Source organism: Anabrus simplex, chromosome 2 (assembly GCF_040414725.1).
Source record: "Anabrus simplex isolate iqAnaSimp1 chromosome 2, ASM4041472v1, whole genome shotgun sequence".
Taxonomy (NCBI): domain Eukaryota; kingdom Metazoa; phylum Arthropoda; class Insecta; order Orthoptera; family Tettigoniidae; genus Anabrus; species Anabrus simplex.
Window position 1 is genome coordinate 926272056 of NC_090266.1, and position 21399 is coordinate 926293454.

Here is a 21399-nt window from a genome sequence, read left to right on the forward strand (position 1 = left end):
AGGGAGCTTCAAGCTCATATTGTTAAATTATTGTTATCTGATTATTCTAGACTTCTCTAAAAGTGCTTTTAAGCTTACGATCTAAATTCTGGTACCTGATTGTTATTTGTTGGCAAAGTATAAAGTAAAACAGGGAAATGTTAAGAAAGGAAATAAAACTGCCAATGTTAAAGTTTTAAATCAATCTTTCGATTTTCGTATATCCACCAATTCATGCCCGCATCTTCGTTCACCTCTGTAATCCACTGTTTCCGTAATAATAATAATAATAATAATAATAATAATAATAATAATAATAATAATAATGGCTTTACATCCCATTAAATTTTTACGGAGACGCCGAGGTGCCGAAATATAGTCCCACAGGAGTTCTTTTACGTGCCAGTAAATCTACCGAGGCGATTCTGACGTCTTTGAGCACCTTCAAATACCACCGGACTGAGCTAGGATCCAACCTGCCAGGTAGGGGCCAGAAAGCCAGCGCCTTAACAGTCTGAGCCACTCAGCCCGGCTAATGGATTTATGACCTGCTATCAAAATTCAGGAGGTTTGAGAGCAAAGATGTCCTCATCGAAATGATTCAATAATCAATCCGTGGAACAACTGGGTAGTACACGTGCGGATTTCATCTTCCTGTTAGTGGTTCATCATCGGTCTTAGATATATTTACAGTGACGACGGTCCAGAAATGGGAAGTAAACAGCCCCAGTGTTTGCCTGGTCTGAAGGGGGAAATTACGGGAAACACTATTCTGGACTGCCGACTGTGGGATCTTACGAATGCAAACCTACAGCTATATACCCCTTACCACGCAGCCGACTAAACTTGTTCGGTCCTTTTTACATCTTCAGACAATAGAATACCAAGTGTGACTAAATTTACAGTACAGCAGCACTATTAAGGACAATCACTTAAGGAAGAAATAATTAGTCCGCCTGGTGGCCATGATAGTTAAGGCGTTGAAGTCTAAACGATCTGACATCGTAGTTAGCGGGTTCGAGTCACGTTGGTCGAAGAAAATTTCACCATCAGAATGTTAGCCGGCAGGATATGGGAGGTGGTGGTATACAATTTCTAATCCGCAGTGCTCTTATGGAGTGAGGACATATGACGCTGTAGATAGTAATTCGTCCGTTCGATGCTTTGGTACTATTCGACAGGAGTAGGCTATGTGCCGGCACCGGCTTTCGCTCTCTCCCTTCCTACTATCATATATCACACCATTCACTTCATCTCATCTCATCAACTCCTCTGATGAGGTAGACGTCAGGAAGGGCATCCAGTTATAAAAACCCTCCACGACAGATTCATCTCACATCACACCCGACCCCGTAGAGAAACCAGACAAGGCCAAAAAAAGGAAGGAATGTTTCTATCTATTTGCCCGAATTCAGTCCAAGCTAACAGGATATAAAAGTTTAATTCAATATATTTCTTGTAAATAGGTATTTACATTTAATACTCCATATTTAGTTAAAAAACCCAAACATTAATTTCTGTGGAATTATTGACTGGGATATACTGTGTGTTAACAATTCATTTTGAACATTTTCCTGATGACGATATTTTCCAGCTATCTGTCGTATTAGGGTTATATTGTTGAGATGGAGAACGTTTCTGTCAGATGATGATGTTCATACTGACATAAATAAATAATCGAAGTTACAAATGCAATAATCCTATCGTAAATCCTAAACAAGTCATCATCAGCCAAATAAGTGACTCATGTGTGATTAATTTTATTTCTCCGTATTGTTAGTTTAGACTCACAATTACAGAGTTTTCTGACGTTCCCACCTAATCAATACTACATATGTTGTACAAATTATTCATTTATATCTAAATTGCAATATTAGTTTCGATCCATGGGTCATCCTCAGTTGCTTACACTAACGATTAAAATACTACATTCACAATCATTAGAAACATGTTTCTTTTGAGTTTGTCGTATATCACAGTCTCAAAACCCAATAACCGTCCATGCTTCATTTCACTAGCATTGCAGTGAATTGAATTAAAACACTCTTCTCGAACTTTTATAAAGTCACTGTCTTAAAATCACTCAGTCTGGCTCTCCAGATGTATTACCTCCACTTTTCTGTGCGTTTTACTAATTATATTTTGAAATAAGTTTTAATATTAATCTCTCGCATTTATAACTAAACTTCTACGGGATAAAACACTAGGGAATATTTACTAACGATCTAAAATAGGAATCAAATTGTAATCATTCGTTGTTCAAATGTAGTGTAAGTTCAAAAATATACAATTTTGCTACCCTTGCTACATACAATTTTTCAATAAGGAGGCTGTAGTGTAAGAGAAGCATGCCTTTTGATTATTTTAAGGGAAGAAGTGTACACCTACAACAAAACCGGACTGCAGAAATAGTTAATTCTCAGAGGATTGCAGACTGAAAGATTTTTTCATCTGCTGATGAAATAGTCTGGGTAAACGCAATGAAAATTATTTAGAATGTGAGTATATCTAATCTGAGAAAAACCTGAAACATGGGGCAAAATACTAAAACTATATATTGAATATTCTCCATAAAACTGATCACATTGCAATAACTTATCAGAATGAAAAATATAAAAACAAGAACTCTGAAATTTAAGTATGTGCATTCGTTCCCACGGTTATATGATCTAGTAAAATGTCAGGTTTCGTTTAGGCATACAATGTTGTTCCTAGTGACTTATTAATAAGAATGTTCCTTTGTTAGAGTTCACACGTAAGGCGTTTTGCTATGGTGCGTGTGTTGCAGTAAATACATAGTGATGCCCCTAAGCAGATGTTGTTGATTGTTTTAAACGGTCTTACTTCGAGGTCATCGGTCAGCTTTTGAAACTTTTCGGTGGCTCTCCTAAGAGAACAGTTAAATCTGCCTGGAGACTAAATCATAACTCTAACAGATAATCATACTCACCTTCCAGCCCCATCTCGGCCACATTCTTCTTCCTTTCCTTCGCCATGTTGCCCAGCACCGAAAAGATGACGAACCCCGCGAGGAAGCTTGTCAAGCAGTTGATACTGCTTGTAAGTATGGCGTCCCTGAAATGAGATATTGGACCAGTTAGTCCAGTCTCACCACAGTAACAGGCCAGCTAAAATTAAGAACTTTATATAAAATGCTACTGATACCTTAATTTTAAAATCTTTGTATAATTTCTTCTAACCCATAGTATGATTTCTCTTTCAGAAAATATTCAACGTACACGTTCTACTAAATTGTATTATTGTGCGAAAAGAAAGGTGTGTTCTTCATCGAAACAGCCACTTCATGTTGGACTTACGTAAACATTCAATGACAATTTCATATACTGTTTTATTTTCTTAATAGTTAATCTGCAATACAATATAGACTCATACACGTTAATGAAACTGAGAAGGCTATTAAAACATGGCCTGATTTCTCCAGGGAAATAGAATTTGCTTCTCCTCATACAAAAGTACATTAAAATGGAGTGAAAGTAGGGTGTGATAGCTCAGCGACATCGTAACTATATTTCCCTCGGGATGCTTTGATTTATTGTCTTTCCAACCTCTTTCGGTCTTTAAAAGTGAAACCACAACATCCGGAACTTTGCCCTAAGGAGGGTCCTTTACAGTGCCCCTAACCCTACTTAAAAGAGTCTTTGCATTTGAGAATTCTTAAATTCCAACAGATTACACCGAGATTCGATTCCGCAACCATAAACACAAAAGTTTAGTATTTTACCGGTTGAACTAAGCAGTTGCCCACTAAGCGTAAATATATCATATAGGCGCTACGACGATATGCACAAGGTTGGTCAGCAAATATATTCTCCCTAAATAACCTCAAAGCCATTAAACATGTAGATCTGTCTTTAGTAAGATGGCCGCTAAGTGTATCTATGTTTGCTGTGCAGTTATGGATCGTAGACTTACAAAATAACAAAGATTTTTCATCTCTTGTACTTTTAAAGAGCAATGAGCCGCCAACTGACTTACGTAAGAATATTTCAGGAACATGCACCTAATAAGTAAGCAATTCAATTGGAGGTAACTGCCATCTTGGCATAATGGCGCAGTGATAATGATGATGATGCATGTTGTTTTAAGGGGCCTAACATCGAAGGTCCCTAATGGAACGAGATGGACGACATGATATGATATTTAAAATTTTAAAATGTATCCACTGACAAGTGTTAAAAAAATGGTGATGAGAAAATGAGTATGAGATTAAAACAATCAGTGGATCTAATTCGCAATGCCTTATTTTCTATTCAGGTAAGAGAAAATACAGGAAAAAAGGAATAAGGCATTGCCTGGTAATGCAGATATATATACATAATTTACATTAGACGTTAAAATAACACATTAAAATACGCAACACAAACTTAAATGAAGTCAATGGTATACAAGCGCAATTGACACAAATACACGAGGACAAAGGACATCATTAGATACGATAAAACAGACCACTATCCCTCATAAAGCGGATGACGAGGTCTGCTGACTGCTCGTCATCTCGCAGGATAAGGGAGATGGTACTCGGGACGTTAAGACTACGGCGAAGATCGACCAGATCCATACACTCCGTAAGGATGTGTACCACGGTAAGATGGTCGCCGCAGGTACACACCGGAGGGGGTTCTCCTTACAAAAGACGCGAGTGAGTCAGGATACCATGGCCGATCCGAAGACGACATAATACCACTGCTTCCCTCCGCGAAGAACGAAGGGAAGTCCACCATACCTTCGTTGTTCCTTTTACCGCTCTCAGCTTAATGTGAGGTGGAGTGGCCTGCCACTCCGTCTCCCAACGGGACATAATCAGATGTCTCAGCTGAGTGCGAATATCACTTGCTGGAATCTTGAAAGGCAACAGGGGCTTTGTAACTGCCTCTTTGGCAGCCTGATCTGCTAATTCATTTCCATCTACACCCATGTGGCTTGGGAGCCACATAAACGTGATTCTGGTGCCGGCATCCGAACTCCTGGTCAGCAGGTCCTGGAACCGCTGCACCAGAGGGTGCCGAGGGAATAATGGCGCTGTGGTCGGCTGGCGAGTATAATTAATTGTTCAGCGTGGTACATGACTGCGATGTTGTCAGATCTCGTACTGGCCGCGTGAGTAACAGGTGAATTCAGGACGAGCAGGACAAATCTCGGCATGTTTGATTGCGGCCAGATTGTCGGTAGCATACGTACGGGCTATTCCATCTCCAAAATCATGCAGTCAATGGGCCTTCTATTGATCATTGTGTCCAAAGTTCACCATGAGCACGTAAATTCGGATACAACCACCGTGGAGTACAATGTGTTGTTGACAGGTGTCACTGTTGACTGACATTGATGGTAAGAGCGGATAGACGGGTGACAGTACGACAGATTACTCGCGAATTCAATGGTGAATAACAACGAAGTTCGAGTAGCCATACCACCCAGGACCACCTCCTCGCAATGAGGTACAGAAGCCACCGTTAACTAGGGGACAACTGCTTACCGCATATCACAAGGCACAAAGAATGCCATTGGCACAGCATCACCACCATTGAACTCTCAAAGCATAGAGGAAGATTGCCTGTACAAGTGAGTCGTAATACCAGGTCTCTAGAGATAGCCTCATAAGAGCAGTGCATAGTAGCCAACTTGACTATTAGCTCATGCACAGACAGGTCAATAACCACTTATGCTTTATTATTCGTGGAGTAAGCTAACCTCACCCTGTCAAAAAATGCCAACTGCCGGCCGGTGGGCATTCGCCGGTCGCTCCCACAATGGCACGGTACGGGTGCGTCACCAAGCACTCAGCGTAATGGATTCATTTGCCAACAGGGCACACTTCATAGCAGAGGTGGCTTTATCATCATACGGGGACTGTTCACGTGGGATTGAATGTGATCCCTGATTCATCGGACAACGAACAATACAGGAGCCTGCTATCAGATCATGCCCACACATCTGTTCACTTCCAGCATACTGCAGGAGACCTGTACGTATAGTAAGACAATGCATCGCCCAGTCACTCCCGAACTGTGGTTCATTCTTTTGATGAACTGTCATCTGACACGAGGATGCTGGCCTGGTCCCTAAGGTCACCCGATCTCAATCCTATTGAACACATTTAGGATGCCATCGAGAGAGATGTGCGCGCCGTTGACCCTGCTTCTTTATTATGTGAGGCTGTGCTGTGGTCATGGAGCAGTATGAATTCCCACACTTTCGGTGTATTGCGGAGTTCCTATCTCGCTGCATTGTCATCGTCATCAGGGTGAAAGGGGGTGCTACACACAACCGCCCAGGTGTATCTAATTCAATTGTTCATCAGTGTAAATTACGAACAAATTCAGTACCTACCACGGAATCTGTAGACAAATAGCTAGACGTAAATGATCAAGTTTCAGCAGAGGAGAATATCGGCGATGTCCTTAAATCTCTCTCAAAGCGTACCTTCATAATGCGGGAGACCCATGTTGATAGATCTATTGACACCTATGTTCTTGGAAAAATTCCGACACTCCAGTGTCTTAACATTATGATTTAACCCAGATTTAAGCGAATTAATGCAAAATTATGAAGAATGGGGAATTTAACCACGTTTGTTTAATTCGTCTAGCTCGAGGACCGGGTATTTGTTTTCGTATTAATACATATATTTATTTACACACAAAACATCACGCTACCAGCCACTTCAGAAACACGCAATAGTTAATATGTCCGTCCCACGAGGTTGGTGGCTGGAAGGGCATAATTTCATAAAACTGGACTTAATCCACAATAGTGCTGATCCTAGGTGATTGGGTTAAAACTATTAGGAAGAAGTGAAAGTCTTTGGACTGTTTTCATTCAAACCGCTTAAGGGCTTTCATACAGCAGCGAACGTACATCTCAGTAAATAGTCATTATCTCTGGTATCATTCGAGAGATTTTCTTGAAATTTGGTCCATATGTACATTATTATACAGCGTCTTGTTAAAAATGTCAGACTGGTTATTAAAAGCTTTTCAAAATTTAGTCCACATTTAAAAAAGCACAACATTACCAGAAAAGCAAAATCTATCATTTCCTATTCCTCTTAAAATTTGAGCTTTTCATCTAGAGGACGAACCACCATGAGATTAACAGGTACATATACGTATATAGGGTGTTTGGTTTGTAAGTACAAATAACCTTACGGAAGGTGGGATGAATGTCCGCAGTTCGTAAAATATATAGATTTTCATTTAGCGAATGGTTTGTCCGGGGGAGGAGTTTGAAGTAGAGTCAGATTTTTTGAGGTAGGTAGTAAGTTTCCTTTGACGCTCGGCTTATACTGTATCACTCGCTGTACCATGATAGAGGCAGTATGCAGGCGTAATGTGTAAGAAACAATAAGTACATCATTGCAGTGCAGTTTCAGATAGTATCAATGCGTAACTTGTACGAAAACGTTCTACGTACAGGAAACGAACGCTTTCACACTGCAAAATATTGTAAGGTATGTGAACAAAGCCTCAAGTCGTTCACAATTAAAAACTTCCTGAGCTAGAAATATCAAATTTTCAACTTCACTTTTTATTTTTAATTAGAACATTATTTTGACGTCACACGTATTCAAGGCCCTACCATTAACCAGCAATATTTTTTGTAATTATTTTCTAAACACTCTGTATAAATTTAAATTTCCAATTTTAATATTTTGAAAGTATAGTCTTCCTTGGCCGATTTATGCTTCTAACCCGTTCACGTTTTATTTGAATGTGATCACTTTGGTTCATCCTCAATAATTGCTACAACTAAGGAATTCTTCAACATTTCAAGTGAAACATCCAATTATTTCATAACATACGAGGCAAGGAACAGCTTGATATTTTTATTTATTCTTTGACTAATGGAATAACCCTATAGAATAACTCAAACAACGAACGCCATGCGAGGTACAGGACCTCGTATTGCACGCCTGCTATTCTGACTGTAGGAGAAGTTGAAGCGGAACTTGTCGGAAAACACTACATTTTGCCACTCAGCACGCCAGTATCTGTGTTCACGTGCCCATTGCAGTCTACGGCGTTGGTGGTTGCTGGTCAACGGAAGCCGGCGCAATGGCATGCGTGCCACTAGTCCGGTCCTCAGAAGATGGCGTCGAACCGATGATGCAGACATCCTCACACGTGTTGCAGTGCTCCAACGTTGAGCCAACACCGTGGACGAAGCTGTTCTCACCGTTACGGCCACGCGGTCAAGAAGGCGGTCATCTCGTGCTGTGGTCACATTGTGTCGTCCAGTACCCTGTCGGCGCTCTGTACGGCCCTCTTCTCTCCACTGGTTCCACATACGCCTCACTGTTGAAGCAGTGTACCCTGTACGAGCCGCAATGTCACGGAACGAGAGACCCATCTCCCGGAGCCCTATCATTCTGCCCCATTCGAACGCACTCACATGGTGATATTCCCTCCTGTGATGTCAGCGAGGCATGGTGGCACTTAGGTACACGTTTCCACTTCGTATGACGGCTCCGCACTGATTGAGCATTGCGTAACACTGCCCTGGCCAGTTACACACAGAAGAGCACTGCTGGGCCTACGTGCACGCCATCTCTTTGCAATTTAAAACACATATTATGGCAGCACTGTTCTACACGTCCTCTGATTTTGGCGTATTTCAGACCATTGCTTCTGAGTGTTTCGCTTTTTACAAACAGCAGTGTATGTAAGCTGAGCGCTTTAGGACCGTATTGCCATCTTCATCGTTCCAGTTCAGTGAGTGTGCCGTGTTTTTCGGGGAAAGGGGCCGCGGCCGGTTTTCGAAAGGCCCAGCAACTCAAGATAATGGCAGAATTTTCATAACATGTGATAGCTCCGGCAGATAGCTTGAGGGGCAGGTTCCAAACCTCTTATTTTATGTACATTTCTAAACCTGATGGTTTAAATGTAGACATTTTAGCCGGTCTGAGGACTCTATTCTATTCTCTTTTGGGAAAAATGTAATGTAAGGGAACAAAGCGTGATTACCCTCTGTTGATTCCCATTCTGCTTGATATGGGATACTAAAGTTTCTAATTATCCAAAATTCTTAACATTCTTTTGGAATTTTACGTTCCTCATTTAGTCACACCGGTGTAGAATAGGCTTATCCTCTGTATCTTTGGGCCATAAGCCCACTTAAGATTTTAAAATATTCTTTTTTTTTTGCTAGGGTCTTTACGTCGCACCGACACAGATAGATCTTATAGCGACGATGGGATAGGAAAGGCCTAGGAGTTGGAAGGAAGCGGCCGTGGCCTTAATTAAGGTACAGCCCCAGCATTAAAATATTCTAGAAGGAGTGCAAGTGTTTCACCTCCTACACTTTTGTTCATGGCCAATTATGTTAAATCTTTTCTTTTTACAATAAGATCATTTAGTATGCACACTTATTGCCCCTGTTTATTCGGTAATTGCTTATGGACCATTGTGTAACACACTATTGAGCGATAAATAAGCCCACATCAGGGCAACGATGTGTAAATACTTTAATTAAGAATAACCAATGGGTTGTAAGTCATCATCATCATCATCTGTTTACCCTCCAGGTTCGGTTTTTCCCTCGGACTGAGCGAGGGATCCCACCTCTACCGCCTCAAGGGCAGTGTCCTGGAGCTTCAGACTCTTGGTCGGGGGGTACAACTGGGGAGTATGACCAGTACCTCGCCCAGGCGGCCTCACCTGCTATGCTGAACAGGGGCCTTGTGGAGGGATGGGAAGTTTGGAAGGGATAGGCAAGGAAGAGGGAAGGAAGCGGCCGTGGCCTTAAGTTAGGTACCATCCCGGCATTCGCCTGGAGGAGAAGTGGGAAACCACGGAAAACTACTTCCAGGATGGCTGAGGTGGGAATCGAACCCACCTCTACTCAGTTGACCTCCCGAGGCTGAGTGGACCCCGTTCCAGCCCTCGTACCACTTTTCAAATTTGGTGGCAGAGCCGGGAATCGAACCCGGGCCTCCAGGGGTGGCAGCTAATCACGCTAACCACTACACCACAGAGGCGGACTGGGTTGTAATCGCGCTATTAAAAGCTTGTGCCTTTGTGAGTGTGGACTATGATATAGTTGGAGCGCAGACTCCCTTGTAGTGTGAAGGATAGGAGCAAATTGTGCTCTTGTAATTTTGCACCTGCCAAGAGCAATCCAGCTCTTTTCTGCGGAAATCGGTATTTATAATTCTCTGAAGTTGTATCTGATATTTTTGGACATTAGTCATTGTTGCTGGAACTGACGAGCTTATAATGTTGTTACGGTTTATTCAGATCTTCTATTGATACGATTTTAATCAAAGGAAAAAACAAGGAAAGAACGAACATTTCAAAATCCATCGTGTTAACTTATGCTTTAGTTAATTCCTTGTCCGCCCATTGAATCCGGCAGCTTCTTACTCCTCTGCCCACGATATTCGCTTAATAATAATAATGGTACTGGCTTTACGTCCCTCTAACTAATTTTTACGTTTTTCGGAGACACCGAGGTGGCGAAATTTAGTCCCGCAGAAGTTCTGTTACGTACCTGTAAATTTACTGAGCACCTTCAAATACCACCGCACTGAGCCAGGATCGAACCTGCCAAGTTGTGGTCAGAAGGCCAGCGCCTAATCCGTCTGAGCCACTCAGCCCGGCATTACCAAGAGACTTGCTGACCACAACTTTCTTGTATCTTCAGTGTTAGCGGAGAAATTAACTTTGACCTCGTGTCAATTCTAATTAAATATTTAGCTTTCACGACCGCCTTGCACTTGAAATAGACTTCCACTATTTCAAGTTATAGTTATGTGTTCTGTGTCTCACGCTATTAAGTTATAACCTTAGAGATAACAGGCGAGACTTAAATTTCGGGTGTGTTACATCCCACAGTTGCCGTAACAGCCACTGCGAGAGTATCACCTTTAAATTGTTGGCAAGTACAATATTGTTTTATCGAGTTCCATGCTTGTGTGGTGAAAAAGTTGCGGCTAAACTAGCGTCGATGTTGGGCATGAAGTAATATTTGTCATGCTTGTTTCTCAGCACCCTTCCCTTACTCGTACAAGGTCGATATTAAGAAAAATTCACCGCGTTTCACGGGTTACACCAAATATTCTTTCTGTTCTAGATGCCTTCATAAATCAAATTCGCGTCTATTACGTTGTTGTGTGGAACTAGGACCGAATGCGTCTTAGAACTATTAACGCAGTACTGTGTGTTTAAAATCACTTCAACTCTTACAGTTCTTAAGAAACACCATAGTGCTGGAAAATTACCCTGAAATGGTATTCTGAAACACACAATTAAATTTATGATATGGTTCTTCAGTATTTTAACATTCTTAGATGCCATCCGGCGATGCCGGGATTCGAATCTACAATCTCAAGAACAGGAGGTTAACGCACAGTCAATTGCAATTTATTAATTTATCAATTTATTAAATAACTTATGGAAACTCTTCACACTCTTGTGTGCATTACACGCTCTTTCCTTGTTGATCACTAGCTTTTCTTGATCCATCAGCCCTTGAAATTCATCAGTGTATTGAACTTTCATGCTCACAGGAGTATTTACAGACTGTGAATTCGAACTTAGAACTGCACAATATTTACATTTCAATGTTACTCCATTTCCTGCCGGTTGCCTTACAATTTGTGTCTATATTCCCAACAATCACTCCATGAACTCTCTAGATCTTATCACTTCCATTATGTCTTCTCTCTACGTGAGTCATGAACTTCTCCTCTTGCCTTTACCACCTTTTTCGACCATCTGCTATGTGGCATCCTATGAACATGCCATACCATTGTGGGATATCATGATTCTTCCTTCAAAGGGCTTACCTTCGTGGTCAATAACTCCAAAGCCCAGCTCTAAGGCTAAATGGTTAGCATGCTGTCCTTTGGTCCAAGGGGTATTGTCGATTACGGAGCTGACGGAGTGTGGAATTTCCTAGGGTTTTCACACAACGTGTTCAGACAAATATTAAGCTACAGGATCATTTCCGCATGTCCCATATGTAGGTATTACGGGGAGTGAGATCCGGGGAGTGGGAAGGGTACGGGACATTAAATTAACTCTTAGGTGTGGTTGCAGAAGGATAACTGATCCCTCGTCCGGCTCTATGGATAAATGGTTAGCGTGCTGCACTTTGGTCCAGAGGGTTTCGCGTTCGATTCCCGGCCAGGTCGGGGATTTTAACCTCCATGGGTTAATTCCAGTGGCTCGGGGGATGGGGTTTGTGCTGTACCCAACATATCTGCAACTCACACACCACACATAACACTATCCTCCACCACAATAACACTCACTTACCTACACATGGCAGATGCCGCCCACCCTCATCGGAGGGTCTGTCTTACAAGGGCTGCACTCGGCTATAATTAGCCACACGAAATTATATTTTTACTGACCCCTCGTAGTGCGGGCTGCAGCTCCATCTTGCTGCATCCGTTTGTCAATGCGGTAACAAATTTCTGTCGACATTAAGTAGTGTTTGATGTTCAGAGAATGTTTTCAAATTTCAGTAATGTTTGTTTTACCGTATACTATATCTTGATTCTATTTACAAATAAGTCAATTGCCTTATTATACACACAGACCTCATATTACCATTCTTATAATTCCATAAGTTATAGGACTTATCTTTTTGAGATGATTCCAACAGATATAGACGGTAAAATTGAATTGGTCATATGATAAACAGCATAGGTCAAGAATTACTACTTTTGGGAAATTTAAAAAAATACTTCTCCGTGCCTTTCCGTTTGTTTTAACATTTTTAAGAATTTAAAAGCACACTTCATACCTTCTCCTTACGTACAATATGATTTAGAAAGCAATTCTGTGCTCTAAGTAAGAGGAAAATGCTTTCCAAAATATTGACTTACGATGTTTCTCAACTTATTGGATGGTTTCAGATAGTTCACTAAATTCTCAAGATTTTTGCATCATGTTTATTGCTAAGGAACATGTGAATACCACTTCTATTCTCAATATAACGTTCCATTCTCTGGAACAGGTTCTTTACTACAGGCTGACCATGCAAAAATCTCTTATTGTTAGAGAAAGTTCTGAACATCATATTCTTATAAGTATGGTTGAAATTTCCGTACGATCTGCATTTTCTTCTAACGGATGGGAAGAAAACTATTAGTGTAGGCCTTAATAGCCGGAAGATCCACTTGCGAGTATTTTTTGTTTTTTGATTTTGTGCTATTTTGCTTAACGTCGCACCGACACAGATAGGTCTTATGGCGACGATGGGGTAGGAAAGGCCTAGGAGGTGGAAGGAAGCGGCCGTAGCCTTAATTAATGTACAGCCCCGGCATTTGCCTGGTGTGAAAATGGGAAACCATGGAAAACCATCTTCAGGGCTGCCGACAATGGGGCTCGAGCCAAGGCCGCACTAGATAGACAGGCTACAAGGCTCGGACCGTGACGTCACGAGAGTGGCTGGCGTTTAGCATGGCAGTGTAGGGCCCGCTCTCACTTTCACCATGATATTGTTCATTTATTCAACCTTAACGATATAATTGAACACTCCTTCAATTGTGGCTTTACTTAGGCTTGTATACTACACGAGTTTTATACGGAGAGAAAACTGGCTGGGCAGTATATGTACATTTCCTTACGTAAAATTATGCTGACATCTGTCACTTGTAACTGAACACGGTATCATGTGAAAGATTAGAACGCATAATACGTATACAAATAGTTGTAATGTTACTAGGAAAATACATTATGGCAACTCACAACAATAGTTTGAAACCTTTCTTAGAAATTAAACTGCAACTTAAAACTTACCTAACAATTCCTAAGGTTTCAGTTTACATATTTTTATTTTCCTGAGGATTTCTTCTTCTTAGCCATGAGTTTGTCTACGGTAACTTTTCTATTGTTATTCAATAATATATTACAAGAGATGTATATACATTTGTCAACGAAATGTTTAAAACTATTTATTTGATCACTGCATGTTTTAAACATGACGTTTTCGTTTTCCAGAACATTGTTGACAAGCGAAATCAGAATTTTTCTCTGAGAATCCTCATGTAAAAACATTAGTATACAAGTTTACATTTTGTAGCTCTAAAAGAGTGTGGTACAACACCTTTTGGTCCAGGGCAGGAGCAAGCCAAGGCCGCACTACATAGACTGAGATAGACATACTTTTGTCTGACTCAGGGTTGTCAAAGTCAGGATAAGTTGTCAGCTTGATTAAGCCAGTTATTTATTAAGATTTTAAATACATGATAAGTATCAAACAATTATTTATTTTTTGTGTTTCGTCAAATGGGTTTTGAAAAGTGGTTTGTAAATTGCTTTTGCACAGCTTTTCAAACATGTTTCTACTAACACTGTTATTATTAGAAATTATGCATGCTACCTTATAAGCTATAGGCCTATCTGTTAATACTTTAAAGACTTGCAAAGTTAGTTCTTCTGAGAAATGTCACGTTAGGTTCTTACATAGAAACAAATCAACAACGTCTTTATTTTTTAAAAGACTGAATGACAACATAAAAGTTTGTTCAGTTGTAGCTAATGTAGTGTTATTTTCTCCGCTTTTACTACTAAAAGCAACTCCCTCTATCTTCCCTCCTACCGGGCGATTTGGCGGTGCGGTTAGAGGCGTGCGGCTGTGAAATTGCATCGGGAGATAGTGGGTTCAAATCCCACTGCCGGCAGCCCTGAATATGGTTTTCCGTAGTTTCCCATTTTCACACCAGGCAAATGCTGGGGCTGTACCTTAATCAAGGCCACGGCCGCTTCCTTCCAGATTTTAGGCCTTTCCTATCCCATGGTCGCCATAAAACCTATTTGTGTCGGTGCGACGTAAAGCCACTAGCAAAAACAAAAAATAAAACCTTTCCTCCATAGTTCAGCTCACGTTTTACGTAGACTCCATCCAACAAGTTACAAAATCTTTCATGCTCCTTTAACAATTTTAGTTTCTTGCTCAAGTAATTCCAATGTGAATCATCAATATCCGATTTTCCCGTGCCTAGTTTTGCAGTAAAAGCTGTGAATAACTGGGTGAGGCATTATAAGAAACGTTGACTGTCTTATCTTCTTTTGCGCCCCAGGAAATGCGAAAAATATTGAATTGAACCATGTTATTAGTATAGAGGAGTAAGATACTTTCTTTGCAAAGGCTATATTTAACTGTTCCTTACAAAATTATAATTTATCAGTAATGATACACTCATCAACTTCACTTTCAATTTCATCGATTATTTTGTGCCCAGATTCTATTTTGTCGTGGACAGTCACTTTTGAGTTACGAGCAGGTCTAAACAGGAAGTTACAAATACTTTTCTAATATGACCATTTTAATATTTTGCCCCCGTCACTAAATGCACGTATATCAGGGTTATCACTCATGAAAATATAATGATTAATGGCCTTAAAAATCCACATACATACTGTACCGGGAACGCCGCTACGAGAGAAGTCCGAAGTATGTTTGTTGAACTTCGCGCGAGGTGGAAGGTAGGCAGCCCGCCGAACGCAGTGTCGTACCCAGTGAGTGACGTGGCCGCCGTAAGCCAGCTATACGCGACCATATATGGTAATGTTCCAGCTTACCCTCAAATGTACATTTTGCGCTAATTTATCGCTATTTCGACAATGCCATCTTAAAAACCATTACAATGGACGTGATCTGTCAAGATTTCAAGAAAATTCACCGAGTATTACAGGAGTTATAAGGGTAGATAATACCCGGGTTCTAGACACTTCCACGCGAACGGGTATAAAAGGAGGACCACCCGACCTACGAATTCAGTATCTGTCACTCCGCCGTCTCTCTGACACGGGTGAGAGGAGGAGTATTGTGTGTGTCGAACTTCTAGTTGAGAGTCTTCGAAATCCAAGTATTGGAACTTCGGTATTTTCTCTAAGTGTTGTGTCGAGACTTTATCATATTCTTGAAGTGCCTGATTGGGACGTTGTTATTTTCTGCGAGCATCGTGTTGGAACTTTGTCATATTGACACATTGGAACTTTGTTATTTTTCGTGTGTCGTGATTGGATCTTGATATTTTCTTAAAGTACCATATAGGAACTTCGTTATTTTTCCGAAGCGTCTCATTGGAACTTAGTTATTTTCGCCAAGTGTCGCGGTAAGACTTTATTATTTTCTTAAGGTGACATACTGGAACATTGTCATCGGAACTTTATTTTCTTCGAGTGTCGTGTTGGAACTTTAATATTTTGACACATCGGAACTTTATTTTCTTCGAGTGTTGTGACTTTTAATATTTTGACACATCGGAACTTCATTTTCTTCGAGTGTCGTGTTGGGACTTTAATATTTTGACACATTGGAACTTTGTTATCTTTTGGAAGTGCCACATAGGGACTTAGTTATTCGACGACAATTGAAAGGACTTTGAATTTTCACGAGTGTTGTGTACCACATGGAATTTACGTTTCGAACTTATTCTAACTTGTATTTTGTGAATCAATTTCTGGAACATTGAAATTTTCCGAGCGCGTAGGATGAACTTGTGCCCTACCAACATAAACTTTCATGTGAACGATACGACTTGTTTTCCCAAGTGCCTCATTGAATTTACGTCTTGTAAAGACTGTGAAACTTAGGGGACGTTCAACATTACGTTTAATTGTGAAATATGCAATACTTTCCAAGTGCTGCACTGGGACTTGTGTTTTGATTCTTATCCTCATTGCCGGGCTGAGTGGCTCAGACGGCTAAGGCGCTGGCCTTCTAACCCCAACTTGGCAGGTTCGATCCTGGCTCAGTCCGGTGGTATTTGAAGGTGCTCAAATACGACAGCCTCGTGTCGGTAGATTTACTGGCACGTAAAAGAACTCCTGCGGGACTAAATTCCGGCACCTCGGCGTCTCCGAAAACCTTAAAAAGTAGTTAGTGGGACGTAAAACAAATAGCATTATTATTATTTACTTATCCTCATTAAAGACTGTGACAATTCAGAATACGCATGTCGCGTTCCCAGAAAGCCTACAACTTTCCAGTAAATTGAGTGAATCCATAATTTATGAAGTCAGAGTTTTTCTTTCAAATATTTTCTTTAACGGCTATTTACTTCGCCTATTGACGGAACAAGACAGTGTCCGAGTGCTATTTATTCTGTTCATTGCCAATGTGTTTTAAATCTTCAGAGACTATGCATTAAGAACTGTGGTGACTATAATCCTCTAGAACATTCCAATTTACAGTAAGCTTGCATTATGAACTTGCATTTCTACCGGTACAAAGTCAAAATCATCTTGTCCTTCGAGTGATTATTCCAGAACGTTTTGATTTAATATCTAGAGTGCAGTAACCATAATTAAAAGGTCATATCTGTTCAGACAGTGCCATGAATGTGTGGAGTGCCGTGCAGAAAACTCAAATGTGAATTACGTCTCAAATCGAACCCAGGAACGTGTGCCAATGTTCGAGACATTCCAGAACCTCGAGACATTCCAGAACTCTTCATCCGAGCAGGTGTGGTCCCTGCCCAGGCGATGTCCAGCGCCATCCCAGGATTCGGAGGTACCAACCAGCCACGACACTTCCATGCTGCTGTACGAAGGTGATATGAACTTGCTTTTGATGATCAATAAACTCAATTTATCAAAAGAATCTCTAAAATTGATAACTATACCCCTCTCTGTACCAACTCCAGTGATAAAGCCACTCTCTAGGATAAGATCCATGCTCGTTAATTTAATATCAAGCGCCTTAAAGATATGAACACTTTTTACGGGTACAGAGAGGAGGTGGTATATGTGGCGCCCACCTTTTGGGCTCGATTTCATTGGAGTGTTCACGTAAGAGTTGGAATGCGTGACACCCAAGTTTCAAGGGCTCGATTCTGTTGTAGCTTAACATAAAGTCTCACATACAGCCCAAGCTATGGTGACTAAATTCAATCAGAATAGGAGTGTTTGCAAATTTCAGTGGACACTAACTTAACTGAAATATAAGTGCATAATTTAAGCGACTTTGTAGAAGTGATTTGCATTAATTCCAAAGACTTGGTTTAATTAATTTGTGTTGAAACATTGGCACTACGACTTAAGACTTTGAACTTTTGACTGAATGCAAATTTTGAAAATCTTTAATTTTTTTTGAAGTGTGTCAATCATTATTTCTGTACTTGGTACTAGCGTTATATATTTTAATAAAATGGAGGAGATTATGGCAGCGATTGAAGCCCTTAGGCTCAGTATGAAAGTAGCAACTGAAAACTTAGAACACCGACTTAATGAGTCTAGTTCTAATCTCGAACGCAGATTTAATGAGTCCAGTTCTAATCTTGAACAGTCATTGAGAGAAAAATTAAATGAGTCTAATTCTAATCTTCAACATCAACTTCATGAGTCTAGTTCTAATCTTGAACATCAACTTAATGAATCTTGTTCTAACTTTGAACGTCAACTTAGGAAATCCGTAGTTCAAATTAATGCGGTAGTAGATAAGAAGTTTGTAGAAGCGAATGCCACTCTAGAACAAAGACTTACTCAGGCTGGTGCTCGCACTGAACAAAAATTTAAAGAGTCCAACGCTAGGGTAGATGAAAAGATTTCCGAAATAAATGTCCAATTAAAAAATAGCATGGAGGTCATGAAAGAAGAAATGAAAAACCAAGTTGTAGCTCTTCTTAAAGATGACTACAAAGCTGTTCTTCCAGTTTCTCATGAAATACTAAAGAGGTGGAAGACTTAAGAACTCAGTTTCAAGGATCACATTCACAATTATCCTTAGCCCAGGTTAAAATAGCCTCCATTCAGGAGAATCTTAGAGACACGCTTAAAACTGACATTCAAAAAGTAAATAATGAAGTCAGTCTTATAAAGAGTAAACAGGGAGAGTTTGATAAAAAGTTTTCGTCTCAAATTAGATACTACGCACACTCAGGTTACGCGTATATGTCGAGACGTATCTGAACTAAGGAAGGACCTCCAAGATGAAGTTAAGGTGGTAGAAGATACTATTAAACAACAGGTGAAGGATATTAAAACAGAATTACAGGGACAGATAGAAACCATTGGTAGTAAGGTCTCTAATTTAGAACTGAAGGATAATCCCTTATTTTCATTTAGGCTATTGAAAACCATTGAAAACACAAACATTACCACTATCATCCGAATGGCCGATGAAATACCTGCTAAATTCTCTGGGAAGGAGGAATACACCGCTAGGGAATTTGTACTTGACACCGAAGAATATTTCCAAGAGAATAAAATCGGTCCCGATCGACAGCTCCGTGTCGCTTCCAAGTTGCTAGAGGGACGCGCTCTATCATGGTATTCTGCTTTTAAATCTTGCCTTAACACTTATTCTGAGTTCAAAGAAGCTCTACTGAAACGTTTTTGGAATTCAGAGACGCAACATTTAATTAAATTACAGTTATATGCTAAAAAGTATAATACTTCTATAAACACATCCCGTTACTCAAATTATTTCATCGGGCAACTTTAGAAGATGCAATTTTTGGACCCACCATTACCTGAACAAGAGTTGATCCAAGCGATCACGCTACAATTCCCAGCCCAAGTCCAAGAGATTCTGGTAGCTGCTAATATACAATCTCTAGAACAAATGGATGGGATACTTCGTAGATTAGACACAGCCCATGCTCAATCTTTACCTAAAGGGAGTAAGACTAAAGAAATGACTACCAGTCCTGTCGCTATTGTGACACAGGGACGTCCTGACCCGGAAATACCAAAGGAACTACCTACTCGACGAAACATACCTACCCGATATCGAGGGTATAAGGGACGGCCGGACCAAGGGAAAATGTCGTACCAAAATAGATCAACGTGGAAGAAGCCAACAGAGGCCCAACAAGTAGAGGATAGGGTTTCTTATCGAGATGAATTGAATAGACGATGGCGAGATACTCAAGAGTACTTGAAAGAACAGCGGAAAGGTGAGGATCAAGGAGGAACCCCTTCGTTAGAGTATCAGGAATCCGCTGGTAGGAGAAACGAAACGCCCGCCCCGGACCCTAACACAACGGGTGCAAAAGGAAAATACTCCAATGTTCTCTTAGAAAGATTGCCTGAAAACGGATGGAGGGAAGAGCCGCTCTGCGTAACTCAGGTACATTATTGGCACGTAGAGGACTCGGAACTACTCCATGAAAATATGACATCGTCTAGGCCAAGAATCGAACGTAGCCTGCCAGTAATCACCATCAGGGTTGGTAACATTAAAGTTATGTCGTTGGTAGATTCAGAAGCACAAGCCTCCTTCATTTCAGTTAGACTATTAGAAGCCATAAACGAAAAACATGAGGTACTTGTGATGCCTGTTTCCCAACTTAGGATCAAAGGGATTGTTCCAGATAAGTTCATTAAATGTAAATTACAGACTTTTATGGAATTCGTCGTGGGACATGTTCGATTTGAGCACGTCTTTCTAGTAATCTCTCAGATGAAATCTAATGTTATCCTTGGATCGGATTTTCTCATCAAATATGGAGGAGTGATTGATTACATGGCAAACGTCATTACATTCTATAACGTTGACCCTGTAGAATTACAGCTGATCAAAGGAGACGATGGTCGGATACAAGGGATAGATACCCCACAAGAAGAATTCGATGGTGGAAATAGCGATGCTGCGCCAGTCGGAGATGAAGAGGGTGATCCCGATGAAGTGGGACCCGTCGAAGATGTACCCCTAATAGATGAGATATACGACGACGGTCCAGACTATGTCAGCTCCATAATCGGTGTGATTGAAGATCCAGTGGCCAACAAAGACGTTGCGGATTCAGTCAAGGAAATCTTCGAGACTTATCCAGAAGTGTTCAATGACAAACCCGGAGAGATCCGAGATTTTAAATATCATCTGGATGTCAAGGATACTTCCACTTATAAATGACGTCCCTATTCCATAGTATGGAGATGCAGAGCATAAGCAAGAACACACATCATGGAATCACCGAAGGCATATATAATGCTTCCAGCTTAAAACATACTTCGAGAAGGAAGCATAAAGGAGATCCATATCGAATTTTCTTTACCCTGAGAAGAGGGGAAATGTACCGGGAACGCCGCTACGAGAGAAGTCCGAAGTATGTTTGTTGATCTTTGCGCGAGGTGGAAGGTAGGCAGCCCGCCGAACGCAGTGACGTACCCAGCGAGTGACGTGGCCGCCGTAAGCCAGCTATACGCGACAATATATGGTAATGATCCAGCTTACCCTCAAAAGTACATTTTGCGCTACTTTATCGCTATTTCGACACTGCCATCTTAGAAACCACTACAATGGACGTAATCTGTCAAGATTTCAAGAAAATCCACCGAGTATTATAGGAGTTATAAGGGTAGATAATACCCGGGTTCTAGACACTTCCACACGAATGGGTATGAAAGGAGGACCACCCGACCTACGAATTCAGTATCTGTGGTCTTTCATCGACGTCTCTCCAGTGGACTACACAACTCGACGTAGAAGACTCTCCTGCTA

At 40.8% G+C, this 21399-nt stretch overlaps 1 protein-coding gene across 1 annotated transcript in view; it reads right to left on the minus strand.

Annotated features, from left to right (window-relative positions):
- Window positions 1-21399, minus strand: part of SerT (Serotonin transporter) — a 1090530-nt gene that overhangs the window by 124650 nt on the left and 944481 nt on the right. The window contains exon 8 of the mRNA XM_067141695.2: window positions 2930-3054. Within this exon, the coding sequence (XP_066997796.2) occupies window positions 2930-3054 (125 nt within the window). The remainder of the gene's footprint in view (window positions 1-2929; window positions 3055-21399) is intronic.